This window comes from Spea bombifrons, chromosome 11, assembly GCF_027358695.1.
Source record: "Spea bombifrons isolate aSpeBom1 chromosome 11, aSpeBom1.2.pri, whole genome shotgun sequence".
Lineage (NCBI taxonomy): Eukaryota > Metazoa > Chordata > Amphibia > Anura > Pelobatidae > Spea > Spea bombifrons.
The window spans coordinates 2670635-2698382 of NC_071097.1; the positions used below are offsets into that span (position 1 = coordinate 2670635).

The following is a 27748-nucleotide window of genomic DNA, read 5'->3' on the forward strand; positions in this document are numbered from 1 at the left end:
AGAATTATCTAATCAATTTCCTGTCCTGACGTTCTTCTCCTGTGCCTGAACCAATCAGCAAATCAATAACAGACATAGCTTAATGGGGAGGAATAATCACACAGATCCTGAAAATGGAAGTTAAGATGGCCGCCCCCATGGCATATACATAAGGTGTGTTTATTTCATGTATATAAAAAGAAAAAAACTCCACAAACTGCTTTAGAGGCGGTCCTTCCAACGGTTCTTTTAAAGGCAAATCAAGGTAGAATTAGGCTGATTATGAGCAAATTTGATCAATTACCTTGCATTTTTTCAAACCAAAGCAGTTCAAGCAATTTACATACATTAAAAAGTAAAACAGAATCTGGCGGCAGATCAAAGCCATTTGTCAAATCTGGTCTTGGGGGTCAGGGGCGTTCATGTAATATTGCGAAGGTTTTTCTTTACTCAGAGAGTGGTAGATAAGTGGCACAACCTCCAAGCAGGGGTGGTAGACGTTAATACAGTGAAGGAATTTAAGCATTTAGGCATGTGGCATATGTAACCTTGAAATACGGCGGAGGTCTGTGGAGACCACCATAGCACCATGGTCACCCAACCTAATGACATCATACCCTAGCCCTTTGCAGAGAGAAGACCAACAGAAGACACAACGGTCCCTCCATATGAAAGGTCCTGTCAGAGACGTACCTTGGCTGGGTGCTGCCCTAGCTCTGACCCAGGGGAGCACCCCAGCCACCCCTTTACCACTAACCTCCATGGCCACCATCTACCATGCTGAACGTCAGCATATGTGGAGTCTATATGGGCCATTAGAAGGGACCTCCCCAACCGGCATGAGGAGCTTTGGCACGCCAGGAAGTATGATCACCCAACAGGGCAATCTGCCCATGGTTATGTGGAAAAATGGCTGCCTTGACCTCCTAGTCAACCTAGGAGATAATATGCCACTGGATCTATGAGGGTGGTTGGGGGGGACTTTTCTCAGCCAAGCCTAGGGCACAGACCCCCATAAATACACCACTGATGGAGCTATAATGTGTTGAGCAACAGGGTAGGTAGAAGTAGTAGGGTATATAATGGCAAGAACTCCCTAATGTTCCATACAGCGTCCAGGAAATTAGGGTAGAAGAAGAGCTTTCATGTGAGATGTGGGTGAAAAAAGATAGAGCGTGGGCTTGGCCAGACACCGTTCCTCCCCACCTAGTGATCAATGGTTGCCCCAGAGTGTAGGGTAATTATTGGTGCAACCCAGAGCCCCTGGGGTAAATCTGAAGGATTCCCGGGTATCAAAGTTGGTACTAGATGGTTTCAACCATCCCATGGCACCTCTAAGACCATGGAGCTGATAGGCTGAAGCCCACTCGAATCGGAAACCCAGCCATGTGTATAGTCTCTCAACTATTGATACAGAGTGACTCCCACTCAGCTCTCCCACTCAGCTCTCCCACTGGCTCCAAGAATAAAATATCTACAATAAATTATTTTCCGAATTAAAAAAAAATAATAATAATTCAACCTTTGGCCTGACGCGGTAAAAAAAAAAAAAAAAATTATAAAAAAAAAAATCTCTATAAATTAAATAATTTACAAATTAAATATACATTTTAATAAAAAATAAAATAATTAGAAATAAAAAAAAAAAAAATTCAAACAGTCCACGGGGGGGGTAGTTGGAATGAGAAAAAGAAGAGAAAAAAATATCACTCTACGCCTCGCAAGTTAATTGGTCTAATAAGATAGCAGGAAGGGGAGAATGGGACGTGTCATTGGATTAGCATCTTAACGTCTGTTGTTATCTCCGACGGCACAGAGATTCTTTATTCGCTGCTCGGAAAGTTAGCAGCCTCCGAAAAACTCCTCTAAATAATATATTTTTTTTTAATTTTTTTTTTTTTAAATTAAACCAAAAATGTTCTTTTCTAAAAGCGGCCTCCGTCTCGTCTTCATCCCTTTCTCCGTACTTCACGTTTGCCTGGCGGGTAAGTGGAATTCAATTTCTTTTCTTCTCGGGCTGGAGGAGCAGTTGGTAGGAAAGCTTAATCCCTTCTTATTAACCTCGCAGAGGGATATTTATTAACCCTTCCTAACCTAAGGGTTTCGAGAGAGAAAAAAAAGCTTTTCTCCTTTTTCTTTTTTTCTTTTTTCTTTTTTTCTCCCTTTTTTTAAGGATTTCCTTCAAACAAAAATTCATTAAAATGGTCTGCTGCGCCGCGGCGCGGATTTCATTCTTTATTCCGAAGAAGGTCGACAATAAAAGTGTTAATTGTGGGAAAAAAAATCTGATTTCTGGAATTTTTGGGGGGGAATTTAAATTAAATTCAAAATTAAATTAGAATGCGTTAATTTAGAGCTTGATGAAGCCCGGGGGGGCAGGAACTATGGCTCCGATTCATGTTGTTATTGATGGACACCCTTTTTGAAGGTTTTTTGGTGGTATTTTTGGGATATATTGTTAAGAGAGTCCTCAAAAAATGTTTTTTTCTTCTAGAAATGTCTGCTTGTCTCCTATTTTCACCCGAGATTTCTCATCCAGGGCTTAAAAAATTACGTTAAATGACATAAAAAAAATGTTAACTTTAATTGACCACCCCAGTATAAAAATGTATCTACCTGGAAATTGTCCCAGGTTTTTACCCCTGTCCTGGGGTGAATGGGCAGATTCCTACGATTTTTTACCCCAATCTCAGAGTCTTGGGGTGAATGAGCAGATTCTCAGGACTTTTACCCCAATCTCAGGGTCTCAGGGGGAATTGGCAGACTCTAAGGGTTTTTACCCCAGTCTCATGGTGAACGGGCAGATTCTCGGGGCTTTTACCCCAATATCAGGGTCTTAGGGTAAATTGGCAGTTTCTTAGAGGTTTTTACCCCAGTTTTGGGGTGAATTTGCAGATTTTCAGGGTTTTTACCCCAGTCTCAGGGTCTCTGGGTGAATGGGCAGAATCTTAGGGATTTGTACCCCAGTCTTGGGGGTAATTGGCAGATTCTCAGGGTTTTTACCCCAATCTCAGGGTCTCGGGTGGAATGGGCAGATTCTCAGGGTTTTTACCCCAGTCTCAGGTTCTCGGGGTGTAGGGGGGAAGATTCTCAGGGTCACACAGTCTAGAACCTTCATATTCTCTGATTGAATTATAGCGGAGCGTCTCGATTGGTGCGTTTCTTCCTGCTATACCACAGCTGGAATCCCTGCTTGAATACAGGTGCCTCCATCCAGAACACCTTACCCTCCTGACCAATCACCGTTTCTATAAGGACCGTTATTCAAACTATTTGGCTGCTGTCATAAGCGGGTCACTAACGTAGAAGCCTCACGACGGGCTGTGAAAGAGTTAATATTTAAATATTTCTTGGGGGCAAATAACGTAGAAGGTCCCCAGGTAGGGATGGGAGTCGTGTTTAGAATTTCCCAGCCGGTCAGATAAGAAACAGAAAATATCATTTTACCAAAAATACTATTTTTAACAAAAAAGTCCCCAACATGACTTGGCTGTTCTGATGACATCATCATAGTTTATTAATGACATGACTCTTGGTATAAAGGGTTATTGATGACATCACTGTACTGTATTACTAACATTCCTGTATTTGACCCTAAAAAGTCACTGCGATGTAACATTCATCACGCATGTTTAAGTTCCCTCACTGTTTTACCCTCTACCACTTCTGCTGGGAGGCTTTTCCACTTATCTACCACCTTCTCAGTAAAGTAAAACTTCGTTACAGGGTTGGTGGTCAATAAGTTGAGCAAACAGAAATGATTATTCAAACGCATCTGATGAGAAAATGGGCGAGCCTGGGGTTAATGGAGTCTGGGTGCAATATTTCCTCACGCCACCCCCTTCATAACTAACATGCATACATACTAACACACAAACTCGCTCTAACACCCACTCACTCTACCAGCTTACACTCACACACATTCTTTATCCTGCTCCTCCTCTCCCCCTCCCAGGAGCCACTAACCCGGGGCTCACCCCTGACACGCCAACACCATACGCTGACACTCACACACGCACACATACTAACACCGAATACTAACACACATACACTCATGCTAACACCATACTGTTACACACTCTCACATCATACACTAACACACACACATGCTAACATCATACACTAACACACACACACATGCTAACATCATACACTCATACACACACACACATGCTAACATCGTATGCTCACAAACATTGACATCTCACACTAACACACATGCTAAAATCATACACTCATACACAGTCATGCTAACCCCATACAGTGATAAACACACACGCTAACACTAAATGGCTCAGTCTTAATCACTCATCAGACACGCTGACTAATGAAAGTCTATGGAGGAAGAGACTTCATGAGCATCGCCATAAAGCATCAGCTCAGTGTGGTGTTTGAGCCGGGAAAGTCACCCAAAATGTCACATGACTGACAGCAACAGCGGCTCCAGGCCTGCAGATAAAGGGAGTTTATTGGGGCAAAACGAGATAAATCCAGGTTTTTGTCACCGATTGAAATTACTGTATACAGCGCTGGGGGTTATATTACTGTATACAGCGCTGGGGGTTATATTATTGTATACAGCGCTGGGGGTTATATTACTGTATACAGCGCTGGGGGGTTATATTACTGTATACAGCGCTGGGGGTTATATTACTGTATACAGTGCTGGGGGTTATATTACTGTATACAGCGCAGGGGGGTTATATTACTGTATACAGCGCTGGGGGTTATATTACTGTATACAGCGCTGGGGGGTTATATTACTGTATACAGCGCTGGGGGGTTATTACTGTATACAGCGCTGGGGGGTTATATTACTGTATACAGTGCTGGGGGGTTATATTACTGTATACAGCACTGGGGGTTATATTACTGTATACAGCGCTGGGGGGTTATATTACTGTATACAGCGCTGGGGGGTTATTACTGTATACAGCGCTGGGGGGTTATTACTGTATACAGCACTGGGGGTTATATTACTGTATACAGCGCTGGGGGGTTATATTACTGTATACAGCGCTGGGGGGGTTATATTACTGTATACAGCGCTGGGGGTTATATTACTGTATACAGTGCTGGGGGTTATATTACTGTATACAGTGCTGGGGGGTTATATTACTGTATACAGCACTGGGGGTTATATTACTGTATACAGCGCTGGGGGTTATATTACTGTATACAGCGCTGGGGGTTATATTACTGTATACAGCGCTGGGGGTTATATTACTGTATACAGTGCGGGGGGTTATATTACTGTATACAGCACTGGGGGGTTATATTACTGTATACAGCACTGGGGGTTATATTACTGTATACAGTGCTGGGGGGGTTATATTACTGTATACAGCGCTGGGGGTTATATTACTGTATACAGTGCTGGGGGTTATATTACTGTATACAATGCTGGGGGTTATATTACTGTATACAGCACTGGGGGGTTATATTACTGTATACAGCGCTGGGGGATTATATTACTGTATACAGCGCTGGGGGGTTATATTACTGTATACAGCGCTGGGGGGTTATATTACTGTATACAGCACTGGGGGTTATATTACTGTATACAGTGCTGGGGGTTATATTACTGTATACAGCACTGGGGGTTATATTACTGTATACAGCGCTGGGGGTTATATTACTGTATACAGCGCTGGGGGGGTATTACTGTATACAGCGCTGGGGGTTATATTACTGTATACAGCGCTGGGGGTTATATTACTGTATACAGCGCTGGGGGTTATATTACTGTATACAGCGCTGGGGGTTATATTACTGTATACAGCGCTGGGGGGTTATATTACTGTATACAGCGCTGGGGGTTATATTACTGTATACAGCGCTGGGGGTTATATTACTGTATACAGCACTGGGGGTTATATTACTGTATACAGCGCTGGGGGGTTATATTAGTGTATACAGTGCAGGGGGTTATATTACTGTATACAGCGCTGGGAGGTTATATTACTGTATACAGCACTGGGGTTATATTACTGTATACAGCGCTGGGAGTTATATTACTGTATACAGAGCTGGGGGGTTATATTACTGTATACAGTGCTGGGGGGGTTATATTACTGTATACAGCGCTGGGGGTTATATTACTGTATACAGCGCTGGGGGGTTATTAATGTATACAGCGCTGGGGGTTATATTACTGTATACAGCGCTCGGGGGTTATATTACTGTATACAGTGCTGGGGGTTATATTACTGTATACAGTGCTGGGGGGTTATATTACTGTATACAGTGCTGGGGGGTTATATTATTGTATACAGCGCTGGGGGGTTATATTACTGTATACAGCGCTGGGGGGTTATTACTGTATACAGCGCTGGGGGTTATATTACTGTATACAGTGCTGGGGGTTATATTACTGTATACAGCGCTGGGGGGTTATATTACTGTATACAGCGCTGGGGGTTATTACTGTATACAGCGCTGGGGGGTTATATTACTGTATACAGTGCTGGGGGTTATATTACTGTATACAGTGCTGGGGGGTTATATTACTGTATACAGCGCTGGGGGTTATATTACTGTATACATCGCTGGGGGTTATATTACTGTATACAGCGCTGGGGGTTATATTACTGTATACAGCGCTGGGGGTTATATTACTGTATACAGTGCTGGGGGGTTATATTACTGTATACAGCGCTGGGGGTTATATTACTGTATACAGCGCTGTGGGGTATATTACTGTATACAGCGCTGGGGGTTATATTACTGTATACAGCGCTGGGGGTTATATTACTGTATACAGCGCTGGGGGTTATATTACTGTATACAGTGCTGGGGGTTATTACTGTATACAGTGCTGGGGGGTTATATTACTGTATACAGCGCTGGGGGTTATATTACTGTATACAGTGCTGGGGGGTTATATTACTGTATACAGCGCTGGGGGTTATATTACTGTATACAGCGCACGGGGTTATTACTGTATACAGCGCTGGGGGTTATATTACTGTATACAGCGCTGGGGGATATATTACTGTATACAGCGCTGGGGGGTTATATTACTGTATACAGCGCTGGGGGGTTATGTTACTGTATACAGTGCTGGGGGGTATATTACTGTATACAGCGCTGGGGGTTATATTACTGTATACAGCACTGGGGGTTATATTACTGTATACAGCGCTGGGGGTTATATTACTGTATACAGCGCTGGGGGTTATATTACTGTATACAGCACTGGGGGTTATATTACTGTATACAGCGCTGGGGGTTATATTACTGTATACAGCGCTGGGGGGTTATTACTGTATACAGCACTCGGGGGTTATATTACTGTATACAGCGCTGGGGGGTTATATTACTGTATACAGCACTGGGGGGTTATATTACTGTATACAGTGCTGGGGGTTATATTACTGTATACAGCGCTGGGGGTTATATTACTGTATACAGTGCTGAGGGTTATATTACTGTATACAGCGCTGGGGGTTATATTACTGTATACAGCGCTGGGGGTTATATTACTGTATACAGTGCTGGGGGGTTATATTACTGTATACAGCGCTGGGGGGTTATATTACTGTATACAGCGCTGGGGGTTATATTACTGTATACAGCGCTGGGGGATTATATTACTGTATACAGCGCTGGGGGTTATATTACTGTATACAGCGCTGGGGGTTATATTACTGTATACAGCACTGGGGGTTATATTACTGTATACAGCGCTGGAGGGTTATATTACTGTATACAGCGCTGGGGGTTATATTACTGTATACAGTGCTGGGGGGTTATATTACTGTATACAGCGCTGGGGGGTTATATTACTGTATACAGCGCTGGGGGTTATATTACTGTATACAGCGCTGGGGGTTATTACTGTGTACAGCGCTGGGGGTTATTATTGTATACAGCACTGGGGGTTATTATTGTATACAGCGCCGGGGGTTATTACTGTATACAGCGCTGGGGGTTATATTACTGTATACAGCGCTGGGGGTTATTCCTGTATACAGCAGTACATGGCACTTCTCTTAGTAAATTTCTACATATTAAAATATTTATTCTGTATTTTATTTTATTTTCAGCCCAAACCAATTACGCCCCGTATTTTTTTGACAACGGAGCCGGAAGCAGCAATGGAAACATGGCCCTGCTGAGCGTTTCGGAAGACACACCAGTAGGTCAGTGGTAATACCTTTTTTTTTATTATTTTTTTGTATATTCTGGAAAGCGGCCAGGAAGGGGTTACTCCGAGCCAGGAAAGGAACATGTCACACATTCCGTTAACACTGACTTCCTACAGCTCATTAATATGCACGGCACAGATAAATATTTATGGATTTATTTGCGGGCCGTAGCTGTGATTTTTAGTGAGATCAAGGGTTTTAAATGCATTACGGTAAGAAAAAATATAAAAAATATAAAAATATATAAAAAAGATAATATTGAAAATAAAATAAAAATATATAATATGTATTTTATATTCATTAAAGGTTCTTATATCTATACCCTAAATGGAAGCGACCCGGAGGGTTATCCGGTGACCTATGGCCTGACGTTTGAACCTGGAATGAAACGTTACTTTGCCGTGGACCCTCTTAACGGAAATGTCACGTTAATTGAAGAACTAGACAGAGAGGTAAAATTATCATTTTTGGTTTTCACTGGAAGGGTGAGCTTGTGATCTGCTATAATGCATGCAAGTACGGGAGGCATGATGTGTAACCTAGACACAACCTAGGGGTGGGGTTAGAGGTGGGCAGGAGTGGGGTTAGAGGTGAGCAGGGGTGGGGTTAGAGGTTAACCGGGGTGGGGTTTGAGATGACAGGGGTGGGTTTAGAGGTGAGCAGGGGTGGGTTTTGAGATGAGCAGGGGTGGGGTTAGATGTGAACAGGGGTGGGTTTTGAGATGAGCAGGGGTGGGGTTAGAGGTGAGCAGGGGTGGGATTGGAGGTGAGCAGGGGTGGGATTAGAGGTAGGCACAGTTAGAAGCAGGGCTCAGGACAGGACCATTCTCCTGCCTTACTGATTTGGCCACCTTATGATGTATTGAAGAAGAACACCGGGATTGGGCATTGGGCTCCCCAAGGTCCCAAGGTGGCCACTTGTGGGCTGCTGGTGAGGCTTGTGCTTCAAAATCAGAGATTTTAGTTGATTTCATGGCAGATTTCCCAGTTTAAGGAGAGTCTCTAATCCCCCATAATTTGCCCATGATCCCAACCGTCCAACTTTTTGGAGCTCAATGGGACGGCAGGACAATCCCTGAAGATCTGGACTGTCCCACAAAAAAAATGGTGGCATGCATAGGAAATATTTATAATATATTAAATATTTAAAAAAAACCATTTGTTTTACAGAAACGGGATGAGATCGAAGTATTTGTTAGCATATCCGATGGTCTAAACAAGGTAAGTCTGGAATGCTGATGTTCATCGGGATTTGAGGCTAAAAGCCACTATTGGTCGAATTCCGGTCATAAAAAAATAATAAGAAGAAATAATTTAGCATATTTGATATTTATTAAAAAAAAAAACATTTTAGAATATTTATTACAATTTCCATGTTTTTTATTCTTAATACAGGTGGCTGAGAGGGTCCGGATATTGATAACGGACGCCAACGACGAGAGCCCAGAGTTCCTTCACACACCATATATTGTGACGGTGCCCGAGGTTCGTTAATTCACATGCAATTTCAGCCATTTCCCATGATCCCTCGGGGCAGTTTGTATCGGAATCCACCCTCTTGTTTAAATAGATGTTCCTCTTTTATTTTTAGGATGCCCCGCCGGGAAGCAGTATTTTTCAGATCGAGGCAGTCGATAGAGACAACGGATCTGGCGGGAGTATTACATATTCGATACAGGCAAGTTAAGACCTCTGAGGTCTTGAAAGCTTATGTTATTCTACATCTTATTACATGGCCGGTGTTACTACTAAAAGACACTTCATATAGTCCTATGTTGGGGTTCTAGAGTTTGACCCGGAGTCTCCGGGTGAAATTCTGCTTTCCTGGGTCTCCAGGTCAGATTCTTCTTTTGTTGGCGTAGGGGAACAACGTGTTGCCCCGCCCACGCTCCACCCACTCCCACCCACATTGCACTTGTTCTCCACCCAGTTCCCTCCTACTAAAGGCTGTCCGAGGGTCGCGGTAGGGCCTTCAAATCCAGGACAGACCTCTCCAGGTGGTCCAGTTGTGAAATAAGGAGTTAAATCCCAGAAGAATGGCTGGATGGGTGCAGCCCATTGCCCCCTTTTTTTGCTTTTTTTCTCCCTCTTGCCCTATCTTTTGTGGCTTTTTAAGCCTTAATTTTTTTTTTCTTTCTACGTCTTCTTTACCCCTCCCTTTTCTCTCCTTCTTCCGTCTCTCTCACATCTTTCTGTCCTCAATTACAAGTTAATAACACCTCTGACGGATGACATACGCATCCCTTTTAAATCTTTATCAAAGCATCTGTCTCTAGGTGGCTTTCTCTGCTTCACTCCTGGGCCTTAGGCTTTAACGTCTGATTTTGTTCACAGCTTGCCGCATTCACACATAACTTGCGCTATATTATCTTCTGCTTGTTTGGTTGGCAACAACACCCACTTGCTACGCAATGTATGAAAATAACTCACAATTTTGCTAAATCAAATGTTTATTTTTTTTTAAATTGCCTAAACCTCAGTCTCAATCACAAAAATAATAAACACCAAATATGGCCACGAGGGAGGTCCAGGAAGGAGATCTATACGGTAATTGGACTGCTCTTTCCACCATTGGCATGACGGCCAATGGCGCCCCATGAGAGTTGGCACTCTAAGCCACTGCTTAGGTGGCCTATTTGATGGGACAGGTGCTGCTTGAGTTTTTTTTCCCATAAAACATCAGTCAAGGTCAAATAGGATAGGTACAGGTTATCCTTGAATGTGTGTCAAATAATACTGAAGATAGTCTTCATGGTCAACCACCTGACCATTGCTAACCTTCTATGTTATCTCCATACCATAGAAAGTCCCATTTGACTTCCAGATTTGGGCACCATAACATGTCACCTCTTGAGGTCTTCATATGGGCATCATGAGCTTGATGGCTTCAATAACTCCATAACATCTCAACACGGTCACCAATATATATGTTTCTTTCCTTATTTCCTTCCAGAATACGCACAACAGTAAATTTTCCATAGATCGTCACAGCGGTGTTCTGAGGATAAAGGAAGGAATGCCATTAGATTTTGAGAAATCAAGGACTCATTTTGTCATAGTGTTGGCTAAGGTATGTTGATTGTCCTGTATAATTACCCTATGCTATTTTTTTCCATTATGGGTGATGTCCCTGGCCTTCAGTACCTCAAAAATGTTTCCAGTGCCACCGCTCCCCCCACTGTCCAAGGCCCTTCTCCCATTCTGAGCCAGCAGTTGGCATTCGCCAGATGGATGGAGACTCCTGCTCCTTGCACGGTCTAGATGTGATGTCATATCCCAGTGCTCGAGGTGAAGTCATTGTCAGATGGCAAAGATCTCAACTCTGGTGGCCTTCTTCTCCTTACCCTCCTAGACCTTGTCATAAGTACCCCTCTGAATACCCAATAGAGTAAAAAAAGATGATTTTCGGAAAGTTATTTTATTGTATCTTGTTATGATTACAGTGCCATCAACTTTGTATGTGGTTATTATTCATCCTCTAGCTAATGTGTCTATTTTTTTTTATTAATATGATATCCGTTGAAGGATGGAGGAGGGAAACTTCATGGCAAACACCAGATCTTTTCGTCGACTACCACCGTGACGGTCAACGTTGCAGATGTCCAAGATTCCCCCCCAGTATTTGTAGGAACCCCGTACTATGGTTACGTATATGAAGACACTACTTTGGTAAGTTACATGTGAACGTTGAGGCATGGGTTTTGGGGATTGCCTTACCAGTTAAGTCTCAGCTGATGACATCGTATGACATCATACTCATGTTCCTTTAGTCACTTTAATCCAGGCGGTATGCTTATATTATCATGAATCAGAATGTGATGCATCTGAAGGGATTATGATGTCTATTGCATTAAAGTTAATTTTAGGGTGATTTTGAGCAAAATATTTTACCAATTTGGACATATGTTGCTCAATATTTTCACTCAAATCGCAAATTATTTTCACGGACACTTTTCCTGATAAATATATATTTCTTAATTATTATTTTTTTTTTTATCATCAGGGATCTGAAATATTTACCGTTATAGCATATGATGGAGACAGAGGAAGCCCCAACACTATCTGTTATTATCTCCTAGACGGTACGTGGAAATAGGCGATTGTCAATGCGGTTACTTCATTTTGTGCCATTTAATAGTAAACCATGTTTTAAAAAAAATCAAGCAAAATATTGTCTTTTTTGGCTCTTTATTATGCAAAATCCTTATAAAAATTGATTTCCAAATCATATGATGACAAGGAATGGGAACAATTCATAGTTTGGAGCTTACGTTTAAGGGATTTTAGCGGGGATGGATAGGAGGAATTTTAGAAGATGTTTCATTAGCAGAACTCCAGCATCTCTCCAGGAAGGTCTTAGAAGAGGACATTCCCACCAAATATATGGGCATCTGCCACTGTTTGGGGTGTATAAGGTAGGAACACAGGGTAGGCCCATCCAAGACTGACCAGCAAAGCCATCGGTCTTCATTTTTTGGCCTAAGAAAAGCAGTGGTAAATTCTAGACGGGGTTGCGAGTTTTAGGCGAGGGCATGTGAGTGAAACATCTGGCATTTTAGTAAATCTGCCATATCTGTGAACAAATAATTATAACAAGGTTCGGAGCTAAAGAGAATCAAACATAAACAAGATGGTAAAAGGTGCCTACAGAGAGCAGTAAAGCACCACTTTTGCTAACGTTCATTTAGATAAGTTGTGTTACCCTTATATATTTAACCAAAACATAAAAAAATTATAAATTTCTCCATGATCATTTTATAAGCCCATTTTCCTTCTATAATAACGTTTCAGGAAGCGATGGAGCTTTCGCAATCAACAATTCCACTGGAGTGATAACAGTGATAAAAAATCCGAATGAACTCAAGAAAGAGGTCTATGAGCTGAAGGTCCAGGTAACCCTTGAGAATACACGATCTACTAGGAAGTCATTCTACTGGCCAAATTATACGAGAGATAAGGTTCCCATAGAGAACACTTGGCTGTTGCATAGGAACCATTTTTAGGGGTTCAGTTGGTGCTAGGTCGAGATTAAGCTTCTAAGTTTCTTCCTGATATCCTGAAGCCCCTTCCATGGTGTCTTCAATGTTGTCCTTATAGTTAAGGCTTACTCGGATGTCTGTTGTATTAACGCCATAAGCATGGGCATCCACAGAAATATTTCTGGGGGGAACTAGACTTACTCAAGGTGTGGAGCATGAGCTGGAGGAGGTGGAGCATGGGTGGGGTAATATGCTCTGCCATTTTCAATGGGGGGGGTTTAATCATATAGAATGATATGGAGCGTTGGCACCGCCAACGTCTTTGGTCTTTGATCATCACGGTTGAAGTACATTTCATGTCCTTTCTGCAATACTGTCTGGTTGTTTTAGGACTTTAAAGATCTCAGATTTTATTTTAGATTTTTTTTTTTTTTTTTGCTAAATAAATTTAAAAAAATGAAAAAAAAAAATTATTCGGCCATTTTGAAACGTTTCTCGATATTCTACCGTGTTTCCCTGGCAGGTTTCAGAATTGAACGCGGAAGAGGAAGTGGTGGGTCGTGCTTTTACGGTGGTCACCATAAGAGTAGTTGACCTCAACAACCACCCTCCCACCTTCTATGGCGAAAATGGACCCCAAAATCAATTTGAACTGACCATGTATGAGCATCCGCCAGAGGGAGAGATCCTAAGAGGACTTAAAATTACCGTCAATGATTCAGATCAGGTTCGTAAGATTCAAAATTTAAAATAAAATTTTATTTCTTCTCGTGAATTGCAATTGGCAATGTTTGTAAAATGTAATTTTACCTGGGAGAGGGCAAATTATCAAGTCTTAATGCAATTGTAAAGGCTTTGTTTTTCTTTATTTTAATTTTTTATATATTTTTTAAAAAAAATAATTTTAATTTGTTTATTTTTATTTAATTATTTCTATTTAAAGGGCGCCAATGCAAAATTTAATCTACGTTTGGTTGGACCCGGTGGTATTTTACGCGTGGTACCCCAAACCGTCCTGAACGAGGCTCAAGTCACAATAATTGTGGAGAATTCTGCTGGAATAGACTACGAGAAATACCATTTCCTTGTTTTTAAGGTATTTTTTTCCCATAATGATCACTTTAATAATTGTATTTAAAAAGTTAAGGATATAATATGCAAAATAAAGCAGACAATTGTACATTTTGGATCCCCAAGAGAAAAAATATTGAAAAAAAATCATGCTTTACTGTAACGAATCAAACAGGGACTATATTGTGACCTTGCTTACCTGTCTCGGCATTAGACATGCGGGGTGCTCTCTCACACACTCACACAGTCTCTCACACTCTCACTCACTATTACTCATGCTCTCTCACACTCTCTCTCAATGTCTCCCTACATTCTCCGCTGACCGCTTCCGTGTCCCCTGTCTCCGCATCTTCTCTTGCCTCTTCTTATTCGGTCTTCTTTCTTCTGTTTTCTTTCTTCGTTCCGCTTCTCAAGTACAACTTTTCTCCTCCAGGTGGGTTAGAAATATTTTAACCATTTTGTCTCCAGCTCCTAGCCATAGAAGTCAATACGCCTGAAAAGTTCAGCTCCACGGCGGAGATAACCATCCATCTTCTGGACATCAATGACAACGTCCCAAAGTTCTCTTCGGAATACTATATTGCCAGAATCCCAGAGAACTCTCCCGGAGGCTCCAACGTAGTAGCCGTGACCGTAAGTCCTGTTTACTTTGACATTACTTAGGGTCACCCAATTCTCTTGGACAGCGCAGGCCCTGTCCTCTTAAAAATGGACAATGGGCCCGTAAGGACATATTTTCCCAGCTGTAACAATGGCGACCTCTTAAGTTATGCCACCGTTCATATTACCCTTGGAAAAAACGCTGAGGCTAAGGTTAAAAAAGTCGAAATATACAATATTAGATATTATACTATATTCCCACCAGCCGTGCTTGATTTGAAGGCCATTCGCCGGAATTTGGGTGTCGAAATGAAGGATGGGTAGAAGCATGGCAAGTTTTCTCATGGAAACATTGGTGGGATGCAAAATATTTTTAATGTTACTGTTTCAGGCAACTGACTTGGATTCCGGAATCTGGGGTGAAATAAAGTACTCAATATACGGAGCTGGATCTGATCCGTGAGTAAAATTCATATTGGTCCTTTATATCATAACAATGAAAGACATAATACATAGTAAAAAAAAAAAAAAAAAAAAAGTCAAAATGTGCTTTTTTAATAAATTGGTTATTTTGTTTTATTTTAAATAATAAATAAAATATAATATTAAAATAATAATATAATAAATAAGTAGATATTTTTTAATAGCATGTTACAATGAGGATTTACAGAAAAATATAAAACAGCATTATATAAAAAAAAAAGTTTATCTATATAAAGTTTATCTATATAATTAATAAATGAATTTGTAATAAAATTCTAAAATTGAAAAATAAAAATAAGTTCACGGAAAAATTGGAAACCTGATTTATTATCCACGTGTAACAAAAACATGCGATTATTCATTGGTGATTTAAATTTTTTTCACTAAAGCCTTCTAAGAAGCTGTTAATTGGATCATGGCGGGCGGGGGGTGGGGTGCACAGTTGGAACGCTGATAACCAAATATAACAGCTTCTTCCGTGTACACAAAAGGGAGAAGAAATTAATTGTCACGATTTATTTTGGTTTTCTCACTTTCTTCCCAGCGGAAAAACTAAAAATAGGTTTTTAAAATATATCTTTATATATAGATTTTGTATTTCACTTGGATATCGGGCAAAAAGTCAGCACGGGGGATGACGAATAAGAAAGAAATAATAATTAGCTGTTATTTTCCATTTTGAATGTTTGGGGGGTTTTTTAGTGGGGATAATTTTAGAATTATTTTTTTTTGTTGGGATTCAAGTCAAATTTGTAATAAAAAAACTAGGAAGAAATAAAAATAAAAGGTCTTTTAGTAACCAGATAGTGGTCAATCTATAGGTGGGCATCTCAAACACCACACTGAGCTGATGCTTTATGGCCATGCTAATGAAGTCTGTTCTTCCATAGACTTTGATGGGCAGAGAGTCCGTCTGGGTGATTAAGACAGAGCCATTCTATTGTTCCCCACAGGCAGTATGATAAGGAGTCGGGGTGTTTAGTAGATCGGGGATCAGATAACAGAGCGAGAATCATACAAATGGCTGATATGCAGCTGCCTGAAAACATTATATTATGGGGAGATCTATATAACCATACCTAGAAAAATCTCCTCCATAGAGATCCTGAACTCTTGGGTGATGCTGTTTTTCCTTTTCTGCAGGTTTCTTATCCACCCGTCAACAGGAATCATTTACACACAGCCCTGGGCGTCTCTCGATGCTGAAGTCAACTCAAAGTACAACTTTTACGTCAAAGCCGAGGATACGGAAGGGAAGTATAGTCTGGCAGAGGTGTTCGTCACGGTATTGGACATCAATGACCACTGTCCGGAATTTAATGAAAATATTCAGGAGAGAACGATGGTCATTGGGACCCCAGTAAAAGTAGAGGTAAGTAACATCACTCTTTTGAGTTACTTTGAGAATATTGTAGAAATCTAGAATTTGCCGGCAGATCTGGTCCTTTTGGCCCCACCTAGTCGCTGGTTTCTCCTGCTGTGAAGACTCAAACCTTAATCGGTTCTTGGTCCCGTCTCATACAGTGAGGGGATTAAACATGCATCTAAGGCGAGACCAACGGCTGATTAAAGTTTGAATCTTTACAGCAGGAGAAACGGACATGCCGAATGGTTCTTATCTGGCATCAAGTTCTATGAAGGTCCAATCTTGTTGCTCAGAGGTGTCTCATCTCATTCTGATGAGACTTCTGGTACCTTTTGATGGCCAATATCCTTAGAGTAAAATATAGAAGACTAGAGTTCTAATCTACTTTTTGCTTCCGAGATCTTTATTGCCCATGTGACATCTTTCTGGCAATCCGCGAATGTTGGCCTACAAAAGAACCTTAGGGTCCCTCATGTAGAAAAAGTCCCACCTTCCCCAAGGTCCTTGTTTTGATTAAAGTCAACCCAGTTTTTCCCTAAATCGCCCCATCCCAATTCCCCAGTATGTTACTGGCATCTGGGGGTCCCCACGCTCCTCTTACACACACACAGTTACATACTTACATTCACACTAACACACTGTAACATACACACACACACACACTAACATACCTAGGAGCATATTAATAGACATACAGATTTTTTTTTTTACTTGAAAGTTCAGATTTAGAAATCAGATGTGTCTTTGGATGACTTGTTTCCTAGGCAACCGACCAGGATGCAGATGAACCCAACAATATTGTGGACTATTTCATCATGCAAGCGGACCCAGCTAATGTTTTTGACATCGATCAAAACACTGGGGAGATTAACCTGAAATCATATATCAGGTCTCTGGACATCATTGAGAACATTACGCACAACAAGGACTGCAAGTGGTCAGTGGTGGTCCAAGCCAAAGACAGAGGGTCTCCGTCTTTCAGCACGACGGCTGTGGTCAAAATTGACGTTACAGAGGAGGTGAGATGTTTAACGAACCCATCTGTCCCTTCGTATCTAACACTTCTAATAACATTCATTTAAAAAAACAGCATGTGGTCTTAGAAGACTAGATGTGACTAACTCGTTGTTGTGACTTCTACCTTTTTTAACATTTCATTAAAGGGGGAACGCTCACCATTTTTTAGCCATTTGTATGAGTTTTTTTATCCAAGCCCAATCTACTAGACAAACCAACCCCCCCCCGACTCTTTATCATACTGCCTGTGGGAAATAGCAGAATGGCTCAGTCTTAATCACCCAGCCTAACACTCTGACTAATGAAAGTCTATGGCAGAAGGGACTTCATTAGCATTGCCATAACGAATCAGCTCAGTGTGGTTTTTGAGCAGGGAAAGTCACCCAAAACTTCACGTGGTTGACAAAAATGGCGGCCTCTGGGCCAGCAGATATAAGGAGTTTATTGGGGAAAAAACTGACATTTTTTTCATGGGAAGTCCCCTTTATTGAACTTAATGCAATTCTTTTTTACTACTTCTGTTATTATTTTCATGCAAAGTTTGGTGACTTTTGGTGTTGACCGAGGTCAACTTGGGAAACATACCCAAGATGTTACTTCAACATGGTCAGCATGAAAGATGAGTTGTAAACCAAGCTGAAACCTTTTTTAACCAAGGAATTACAGGTCGGCCGAGTATTTAACTTCCTCTTCCAAATAATAAAACACCCAACACAACTAAATATATGAATCTGTAGGGTCTTTTATTCTACGTTGTCTTCTCCTCTTACCTCATATAAGGTAGGATGGAGAAGAACATCCAACGTCCACCTGCCCATCTGCAATGGAATAGGTCTTAAGATACCAAACTTGTGATAACCCTAGCCAATGGAATGATGGCTTTGATAATATTAAAAGGTATGCCAAAAACATAAAAGCTTCCAAACTGGAAGACATTTTTCCAGACGAGGCCATGGTGGACATTGCTGTCTGGAAGAGTCTCGCTGAACCTCAACTTATATTCTCTGATACTAAGTTACTTTTGTAGTGTCCCCAACGTTTGTATTTTGCCCCCTTAGACGTATCCTATCCAACGTTAAATTTCCTCATTTCTTTGACTTTTCCAGATAAGAGCAAAGGTAAAGTCCTATGTTTTGAGTCTCAGGAAGCGTCCATGGACAATATTCGGGATTTGCATGAGTACCGCCCTTTCCAGCATATCTATAACTATAGTGATATCCACCATCATGTATTGGAAAAGTCTCAAACGAGCCAGAATCCATCCAAGAGGCAGAGTTAAAAAAATTATCAAGGGACCGCCGAGGCAGCCCCTTCACTAAATTTTTTTAGATTTTATATAAGCCTTATGCCAAAGAGCATTTACGTTTTATGTTTTTATGTTCTTGTCTGTAAAAGAGTATAAGAAAACAAAAAATAAACACAGATTTCATCAAAACATTTTATGTATTTCAGAATACGGTTTTTCGATAATTTCTGTAATAATTATTCCAAATTTTAAAATTCTGTTATCGTATTCTAAAATGGCTACCGTTATGGGAAAAATTATTAAAAAAAAAAATAATAGCAAAATTAATTAAAAAAATTGTAGGGAATATCGCACAAAAATGGTTTATCGACCAGGATAATGCAATTGAGTTCTTTATGAATTTATCGCAAATTTTTCTAAATAATCTCAGAAATTTTAAAATAGTTATAAAGATGGTGGGCTGATGTATCTGATAAATGGGATGAAACTCTTGAAGGTAGGGAATCCAAGTTACATGTTCTCTTTGTACTCTTTTACAGACTCTTCTTCACAAAGGGCCCATGGCTGCCTTTTTGATGCAAAGTAAAGATAACCCAATGAAAGCGTTAGGGGTTCTTGCTGGCGTAATGGCCATCATGGTGGTCATCACTATCTTCATCTCCACCGCCATGTTCTGGCGCAATAAAAAGTCTAACAGAGTCATGCCTCTGAGGAGAATAATCAGGCGGAGGAGAACAGACCACCCTCCGAGGAATGTCCGGAGAGAGTGGCTGAAATTCAAGAGATCCAACAACTCTCCTGATAAGTTCGCCCTTGAGGAAATGGAAGAAAACGAAAACGGGAACAATAACAGCCAAGGCTCCATGCTCACCCCGAGCGCACCTTCTCCTCCTCCACCTCCGCGCCTACTGCCCAAGGCCAACAAGACTGAATGGAGCCTGCCTACCATTTCAGGATCGTTGACGCCAAAGATCATAGATCAGCAAATGAAAGACAAAGTCCCCACCGGTCTGGTCTCAGAACTCAAACAGATGCTGGAGAAGAAAAACGCGGGGTCCTCCATGTCGTTCTATTAGTCCGGGAAACGCTTTTCATACGGGATGCGCGCCTGCGCGAGGGTCACCCAGTCCATAAGGCATGCCATATAAACTTTTTGGAAAATCGGCTTTCAAGCGTGGCCAGGAGGGGGCGCAATTACACCAAACCCAATTTGTTGATGGCTTAAAATGGCTAAAAATATTTTATTGTATAAAAAATACAAAAAACTTAGTAATTTTGTTTATTATATACTGTGTGAGCCTTAAAAGAAAGATAAAACAGGACATAGAATATCATATTTTTCATTGGACATTGGAGTCCATTTTGAATGGACTCCAGTGCATTTTACTGCGTGAAAATCGGACCATGCATTCTTTAGTTGTTGGCGTTAGAAAATGACTCGTCTGCCTGATTTAACTCCTCCCCCCCAGCTGCCTCTACTGAAACAGGAAGCATTCGTCAGTACACTTCCTGCACAGCCTATCATGTGAACGCTAGCAAAACATTGGTGTTCAGAGACATGTGTTTGGTGTGATTGGCTGCTTAACTGCCCTTGACTAGAGTAGGAATTCTGCTGAGCATGGACAGGAAGTGTACTGCCGAATGCTTCCTGCTTTCATAAGAGGCAGCCGGGGGAGGGGTTAAATCACATAAAAGTCTAATTTTTTAACTCCAATAACTAAAGAATGCCTGCTCCGATTAACATGCGGTAAAATGCGCTGGAGTCCACGCAAAATGCACTCTACTTTGCATTAAACATGAAAACAGGCTTGATCATCATACTGCCTGTGGGAAACAATAGAATGGCTCAGTCTTAATCACCCAAAATACTATTTCAGATTGTCTCCTGGACATATTAGTTGATCAGAAAAAATGTTATGTCACCATGGTGATCACAATTAGCTGAACATATAAGTAACTGCAGAAATACAATGAAATTGCTAATGTGCATCTTTTATTTTTTTTTTTCACTGAAAAATAGATGTTGTGTCTTTTCTGACATTTATTCTTATTTTCAATGCAATTCATTAAACATAACAAAAAAAATGAAATGATCTGCTTATTTTCACTTCACGCTTCCGTATTGCAGATTACTTATCTATAATATAATTATTATTTTTTTATATTTTTTTTGTATAATGTTATGATTTCTTATTTGCTATAATTACGTATTATTTTGGTGGTTTTATTTATTTTAACATATTACGTATTTAGAGTATTATTATCATTATTATTGTTTACATATTGTGCATCCATAATGTTATTATTATTTATTATTTAGTATTATTATTTATTATTTGCGCATTACTTATCTATAATGCTAACATTATTTATTATTTAGTATTATTTATTATTTGCCTATTATGTACCTATAATGTTAATATTATTATTTATTATTTAGTATTATTATTTGCCTATTATGTATCTATAATGTTAATAATATTTACCATTTAGTATTATTTATAATTTACGCATTATGTACCTATAATGTTAATAATATTATTTATTATTTAGTATTATTATTTACCTATTATGTATCTATAATGTTAATATTATTTACTATTTAGTATTATTTATAATTTACGCATTATGTACCTATAATGTTAATATTATTATTTATTATTTAGTATTATTTTTTACCTATTATGTATCTATAATATTATTATTTAGTATTATCATCTATTTTTTACATTTTATGTATCCATACTGAAGAGGGTGACTTGACATTTTGATGATTTGTATTTAGGGGTTGGAGTATAAACAGAATTTGACGACAGAAAAGAACCAACTGGGCCGTCCAACAGCATTTTTCTTATTGCTGTGAAGACTTCAGTTATACAAAATGCAAGGGCAGGGGCCAAGGGGCAACTTAATGATTTCAAACTCTGATTTGAAGATTTCAGGGCCACTACCTGAAATGCGTGTTGTATAACATGGAGTATTGAGGGGTACTGGAGTAATAAGGACTTATTTCAGCATTATTTACTAACTGGATCCCTTCTGTGCTCCCTTCGGTGTTTATTTTTTATGCGTAGTGGGCAAAAGAGTCCATAGTGTCCATCGAGTATATTGGGCTGGATTTAACTATATTGATGTATTGATGGGCAACCAAGCAGAACGTTGTCAGCACTCCCCATTCATTTTCCATATTACACCATTAATAAGTTTCACGTGGGGGGGTCTATATTGCCTCCCTTCATTAAAAAGTATTTAAAAAAATAATAATAATAAAAAATAATAAAACCGTTAACGTTAATAATAACGTTGGGCAGGGTCGGCTTTCAGCTAGGAAATTAGTACAATAACGAAAAACAAAAGATGAATAGGTAAAAATAACATATAATATATATAACTTTTATTAAGAGCCAATTGCAAATAATTACAGATATAAATTAAACAAATCAACAAAGGAAGACTTAAAACCTAGAACAGAATATTTTTGTACAATTCCTGAGATTAAACATTAAGAATTATTATATTCTAATAACGTCCAGTGGTATTGCAGTGCACTTTTGCCATAAATATAAGAAGAAGAAAAAAATAAGAATTAGTTAATATTTATTGAATGTACATAGTACATTTTAATTGTGAATATAAAGATAGATATAAAAAAAAAAAACGATTTATATACAGAGACCTACAGAGACACAAAAAAAAGCAAAAAAAAACATTAAGTGAAAGCAATGGATATGATATACTGTGCAGGTCTGTAGCAAAGGCATCGTAAAAACAGTTAAATGGGAAAAGAAGTATATTTTTGGGGACCCCCGATCAATTAAAGGTCCAGTCATGCCTGGGTTTTTTTCACTCGGCGTAAAAGAAGTTTTTCACTTAAAAAATGCTGGTCATTTCCTTTAACGGTTTATTTGCCTTCCTGGTATCGTGGCAGCATCCTTGCGTGTAACATACATGAACGCCTGATGCTGCTACACGCATTGCCTGCTGAACAGACCAACACGCCATCAACCTGGTTGGAGCGAGACCACGAGACTGTCCTCCAGGGTAAGCAGCGTGCCGAAAAACAAAAAAAATTCACGTGAGTTCCATTAAAAGAAATCGCCGCCATTAAAATCGGTGAGGTTTTAGTCTGTCGTAAGTTTCTGCCCTTGAGTTTCTTCTTGGATATCGTATGTTGGGGCAAACATTGGAAAAAACTTGGACCAATAAGTCCCGAGGACGTAAAAGCCACGGCTTTTAATAAAGTTCTGCCGGATTCCTGTTGTCTGGTTTGGCCTTGTTTATTTTTTCTTCCGAACACCTCCTTCTCCGATTCTCGTCGTTGGTTTCGCGGTGGCACAGACCCTCCTCGCTGCTGGCCTGTAGACTGTCGAAGGTGCTTTCTTTGGTGTTCTCTTTCCGAAGAGTTTTTTGGGCCTTACGTTTCTGCCTGCAAAGCCCTACGCACTTCTCCAAGCAGTTGAACCTTGTCTCGGTGGTACACGCGTACATCCCGGCGGGCACCGCCAGCACCATGGCGCACACAATCACGATTATGTGAATGAGCTTCTCTCTTTGTTCCAGTTCACTGATGTCACTTCCTGTCATGAACACAATGCACTGGCCCTTCCTAGGGGGTTGACTCTTCAAGGTGATACACACTTCGTATTTGGTGGCCGGCGACAAATCGTTCACCGAGTAGGTATAAATGCCGGGGCCGATATTTATCACGTCCTTGTCCGCGTCATCGTACCGGCCAAAGTAGATGGTGTACCAGGTTTCCGACGGGTTCTCCGTCGCTGCGAACCATTCCAAGGCGATTCCGTAGACAGTCTGTTTGGAAATTCTAACATCTATGAAAACGTTCTCCTCGGAAGAAGATGGCGGGACGGAGTAGGCCTGGAATGTCGATGGATCTTCTGCTTTTGGAGACTGAACGCTCAGAAATATTGACGTGGAAGCGTTGCCCAGGAAATTTGTGGCTACGCAGTTGTATGTTCCTGCATCTGTAGGGCTCACGGAAGGGATCGCCATTTCTGATTTAATGGTCTCTTCGTCAACGGTAGATACTACAAGAATGGAAAAGGTACAGGTGAAATTAGGCTGGTAGCTGTGTTTGCCACAGCACAAGGGTCAAATACTATTTCTCCTGGGACTTGACTGTTCCTCTACGCTCTGTAGGATGACCACGTTGACTATTTGTCTTCCTGGACAAACTGGGGCTTCCAGATCTGGGAGAGACTTAGCAGGTCTACAAACGCTAGGAAGGATTCAGGCTAAAATAACCTTTTGTACATTAAATAATAAAAAAAAGGACATGACATTTTACCTCTATACCCTATATCTCATTATGCTTTCCATAATTAACCCCTTAGTGACAAAGCCCGTACATGTGCGGGCTCAAAATGCATTGTTTTCAATGGGTTTAGGGACTGCCCATTGTCCTTAAGGGGTTAATAGTTGGAAATACTTTGCTAATGTTCTGAAAAAAATCTAGTTTTAAAGAACACGCACATGTATATTATAAAATTCTTTAGGAAAAACGGGCAGACTAGATGGGGCCGAAGGGGGCCGGCCTTCCGGCGGGTGCTAAGGTTACAAATCATTTTCTGTTCCGGCGTAATTATTTTTCTAGGCTATGTTTTTTGACGAGCCCACTAACAGAACGTACCATTAAATGCTTTAATGATCTTTTTCCCATGGGTCCACCATATAGATGGTGCAGGAGCTGCTTTCACCAGACATGTTAAGGTGGCATTGTGTCCCACGTGGACGGTGACGTTGGTGACCGCTGCCGAGATCACTGGCTTCGTGCATTCATTTAGTTCCACCTCATGGAAGGACTTTCCTGCCTTGGAATCTGGACTCGCGCACACTAAATAGGGGTTCATCAGTATTATAGGGGGGCTCAGAGACTTGACAAAGCCGACGAAACCCCTCAGACGGCAGTCGCACGTCCACGGGTTGTCATGTAAAGCTAGGACAGCACTGGAACGGGCTTCTGCTCTGCCTTCTGATCCATAAGCCGTCTGGTACAGAGGCCAGTTGTAAAAGACGTCTCTGGAGATGATGGTAAGCTGATTGAAGGATAAGTCTAAGTAGGTCAGGTTTGCCAGGAACCTCAACGCATGCTCAGGGAGGACATCCAACCTGTTATGTTTCAAGTCCAAGATTTTCAGGCCGGGGGTATTTTGAAATGCCGTCCACGGGATGGACCTCAGCTTGTTCCCTTGTAGCCGAAGCTCCTTCAGACTCTTGACATCTTCCAGGCTTTTCAGGTGCATGACAGTGATGTTGTTAAAGTTAAGCCATAGGTGCTCCAAGCTGCTGATCCCACCAAATGAGCCTCTGGACAACTCCGTCAGATGGCATTTTTCGATTCTAATTTTGCGAATGTCTGAAGGGATGTCTTCCGGTATTCTTCTGAGGGAAGATGACATGCAAAGCAGTGTTCTGAAGAAAAAGCGGGAGAACAATCACATCACAGTTCTCATCCCTTTGCGGGATGCGGGTAGGAGGTCAGGTCGCTGTCGGTGGGCGATCCCGCTGATGTTACGGGACACGCGCTATTTTTAATGGGAAAGTGAGCGGGGTGTGGGACGTGGCGCAAGAGTTTCCCCTTAGTGACCCGGGGGGCTCCCAGTTATGGAAATAAGTAAAAGTTATAAACGGATTTGAACTAAATAGCTGTTAGCAGTACAATAATACTTAATTAAAGCATCCAGCCATTACTGATAGTGAAACATGAATATTCATACACTATGTAGAAGAGAGAATGGAAGGGAAAGGGAGGAAGAAAGGAAGAAACAAAGGAAGGGAAAGTGAAATGTAGGAATGAAGGGGGGAAGGAAGGAAGGAAGGAAGGAAGGGGAGGGAAGGAAGGAAGGAGAGAGGAGGGAAATGAAGGAACGAAGCGAGGGGGACGGAAGGAAGGAACGGAGGGGAAAAGGAAGGAAGGAAGGAAGGAAGCAAGGAAGGAAGGAAGACGGGAAAGAAGGAGGGAAGATATGAAGAAAGGAAGGAAGGAAGGAAGGACAGAAGGAAGGGGAAGAAAAGAGGAAAATGAAAGAACGAAGGGGGGGAGGAAGGAAGGAGTGAAATGAAGGAAGGAAGGGAGGGAGGAGGGAGGGAGGGAGGGAAGGAAGGAAAGAAAGAAAAGGAAGGAAGGAGAGAGATTTTGGTAAAACGTGCAGTATAAGGGTAAGTTGTGGCTTTTGTATCTACGTCAATGTTAAGTTGTAATAAATACAAAAATAAACTATTTTTTATATCAGAATGTTAAAACATCATCTCATTTTAAAATGTAAAAACATAAAATGTTGGTTTCTAGCTTACAATTGGGAAAAAAAAACATTTTCATGAATAATTTGGATCCTAGGATCAGGAAATAAAATAAAAGAGAATAAAAAATAATTTCTAGATAACAAAAAAGATCAACTGCAATAAATTTAAATTCCGGGGGACAGGAAATAAAATAAAACAAGAAAAGAAAGTTTATAATGAGAGAAAATGAAAGACGAAAGCAAAATTAATAAAAATTGTATATATATATATATATATATATATATTATAAATTTATTTTCTGCAATCAGTACACGTGTCATAAATTACATCTTTTCGATTTAAAAAAAGCGTTTTTTTTTATTTGAGCAGCATTAAAAATAATATTTTTAAAATTAAAAAAAGAAAACATTTTTTAAATTAAAAAAAAAAGCATATCATTTTTAAAATGAAAAATATATATTTAAATTAAAAAAAAAACTGCGGTTAACAAAAAAAATGTAAAAAAAGAAGATGATTTTGGTGTCCAGCAGTAGTTTTAGATGATGAGGTCAGCGTTAATAATTTCGATCCCAGGGACAGGAAAGAAACTAAACTAAAATTTTGAATTCCTATTTGAACTTGCCTGCCGAATGTATCGTTGGAACAGGAGCACCCGGCGACACACGAAGAGGAAGCCCGGCCGACCTCGACCAATAGAAGCAGGAAGAGAAAATGCTGCCAAGCCGTATCCATATTCCGTCTATAGAACGCACCGTTTAGTTTATCCTGCGAGGCGCGGACGGTGCTAACAAAGCCCAAATCCTATTAGCGCTAATCTGAGCTGACGTAGCAGGCAAGGTAGGAGATGACATTCAACCTGGAGAGTTAAGGGGTCCGGTGATGGGATCAGGGGAGTGGTCAATATGTTTACTGAGAGGGAGGTAGATAAGTGGGACAGCCTCCCAGCAGAGGTGGTAGAGGGTAATACAGTGAGGGTATTTAACACGCATGGGATAGGCATACGGCTCCTGAATCTAAGACGAGGCCAACGACTGATTAAGGTTTAAGTCTTTACAGCAGGCGAAACGGGCGACTAGACGGGGGCCGAATGGGGGCCGACCTGGCTCCTGTTAAGTTTAAAAATCATTTTCGTTTACGGTGTTATTATTTTTCTAGCCACTGGATGGCTCTAATGGCTTATTTTTGCTTTATAGACGCTGCCCGAGCCTAAACATGGAAACAGAATGTCCGGCAGATCGGCCTTTTTCGCCCCATTAGCCTCTACCATTTCTTTTGGGAGGCTGTTCCACCTATGCACCACCCTCTTGGTCAAGTAAAACTTCCTTTTATACTTATACACACTTTAAATTATTGGCTTGTGTCTGCTCAGCGATAATTTGGTGGATTTTCTTCTATAAGGGTTACTGGAGGTGGAAGTGAGGGGGTCTGGGGCGGAAATGGCCAGAGGTGTGGACACCCACCCGCCCGGAGAGCCACCTGCCAACGCTCAGCTAGTCACGGACTCATGGGCATTCCTGGGAACTCTCCATGTTTCCCCCGGAGGCCCTGGAGACACTCCATGCCCCCCCAACCAGTGTATTGCGTGTCAGCAGGACCCC

General features: G+C 40.8%; 2 protein-coding genes across 2 annotated transcripts; one reads left to right on the forward strand and one right to left on the reverse strand.

Moving 5' to 3' along the window:
• Positions 1-1894: 1894 nt before the first annotated feature.
• Positions 1895-20206, forward strand: CDHR1 (cadherin related family member 1). The gene is made up of 17 exons (XM_053451105.1): positions 1895-1964; positions 8028-8123; positions 8436-8581; positions 9299-9349; positions 9524-9613; positions 9720-9806; positions 11082-11198; positions 11654-11797; positions 12132-12210; positions 12920-13020; positions 13631-13834; positions 14051-14203; positions 14647-14811; positions 15170-15237; positions 16405-16633; positions 17392-17646; positions 19430-20206. Exons 1-17 carry the CDS (start codon positions 1895-1897, stop codon positions 19964-19966), a joined length of 2592 nt encoding a protein of 863 aa, XP_053307080.1. The 3' UTR covers positions 19967-20206.
• A 2882-nt stretch (positions 20207-23088) lies between these two features.
• On the reverse strand, positions 23089-26882 carry LRIT2 (leucine rich repeat, Ig-like and transmembrane domains 2). Its single transcript, XM_053450953.1, has 3 exons — positions 26773-26882; positions 24538-25319; positions 23089-23935 (listed from the first exon to the last, which is right to left on the reverse strand). The coding sequence occupies exons 1-3, from the start codon at positions 26880-26882 to the stop codon at positions 23124-23126; spliced, it is 1704 nt and encodes a 567-aa protein (XP_053306928.1). The 3' UTR covers positions 23089-23123.
• Between the last annotated feature and the right edge of the window lie 866 nt (positions 26883-27748).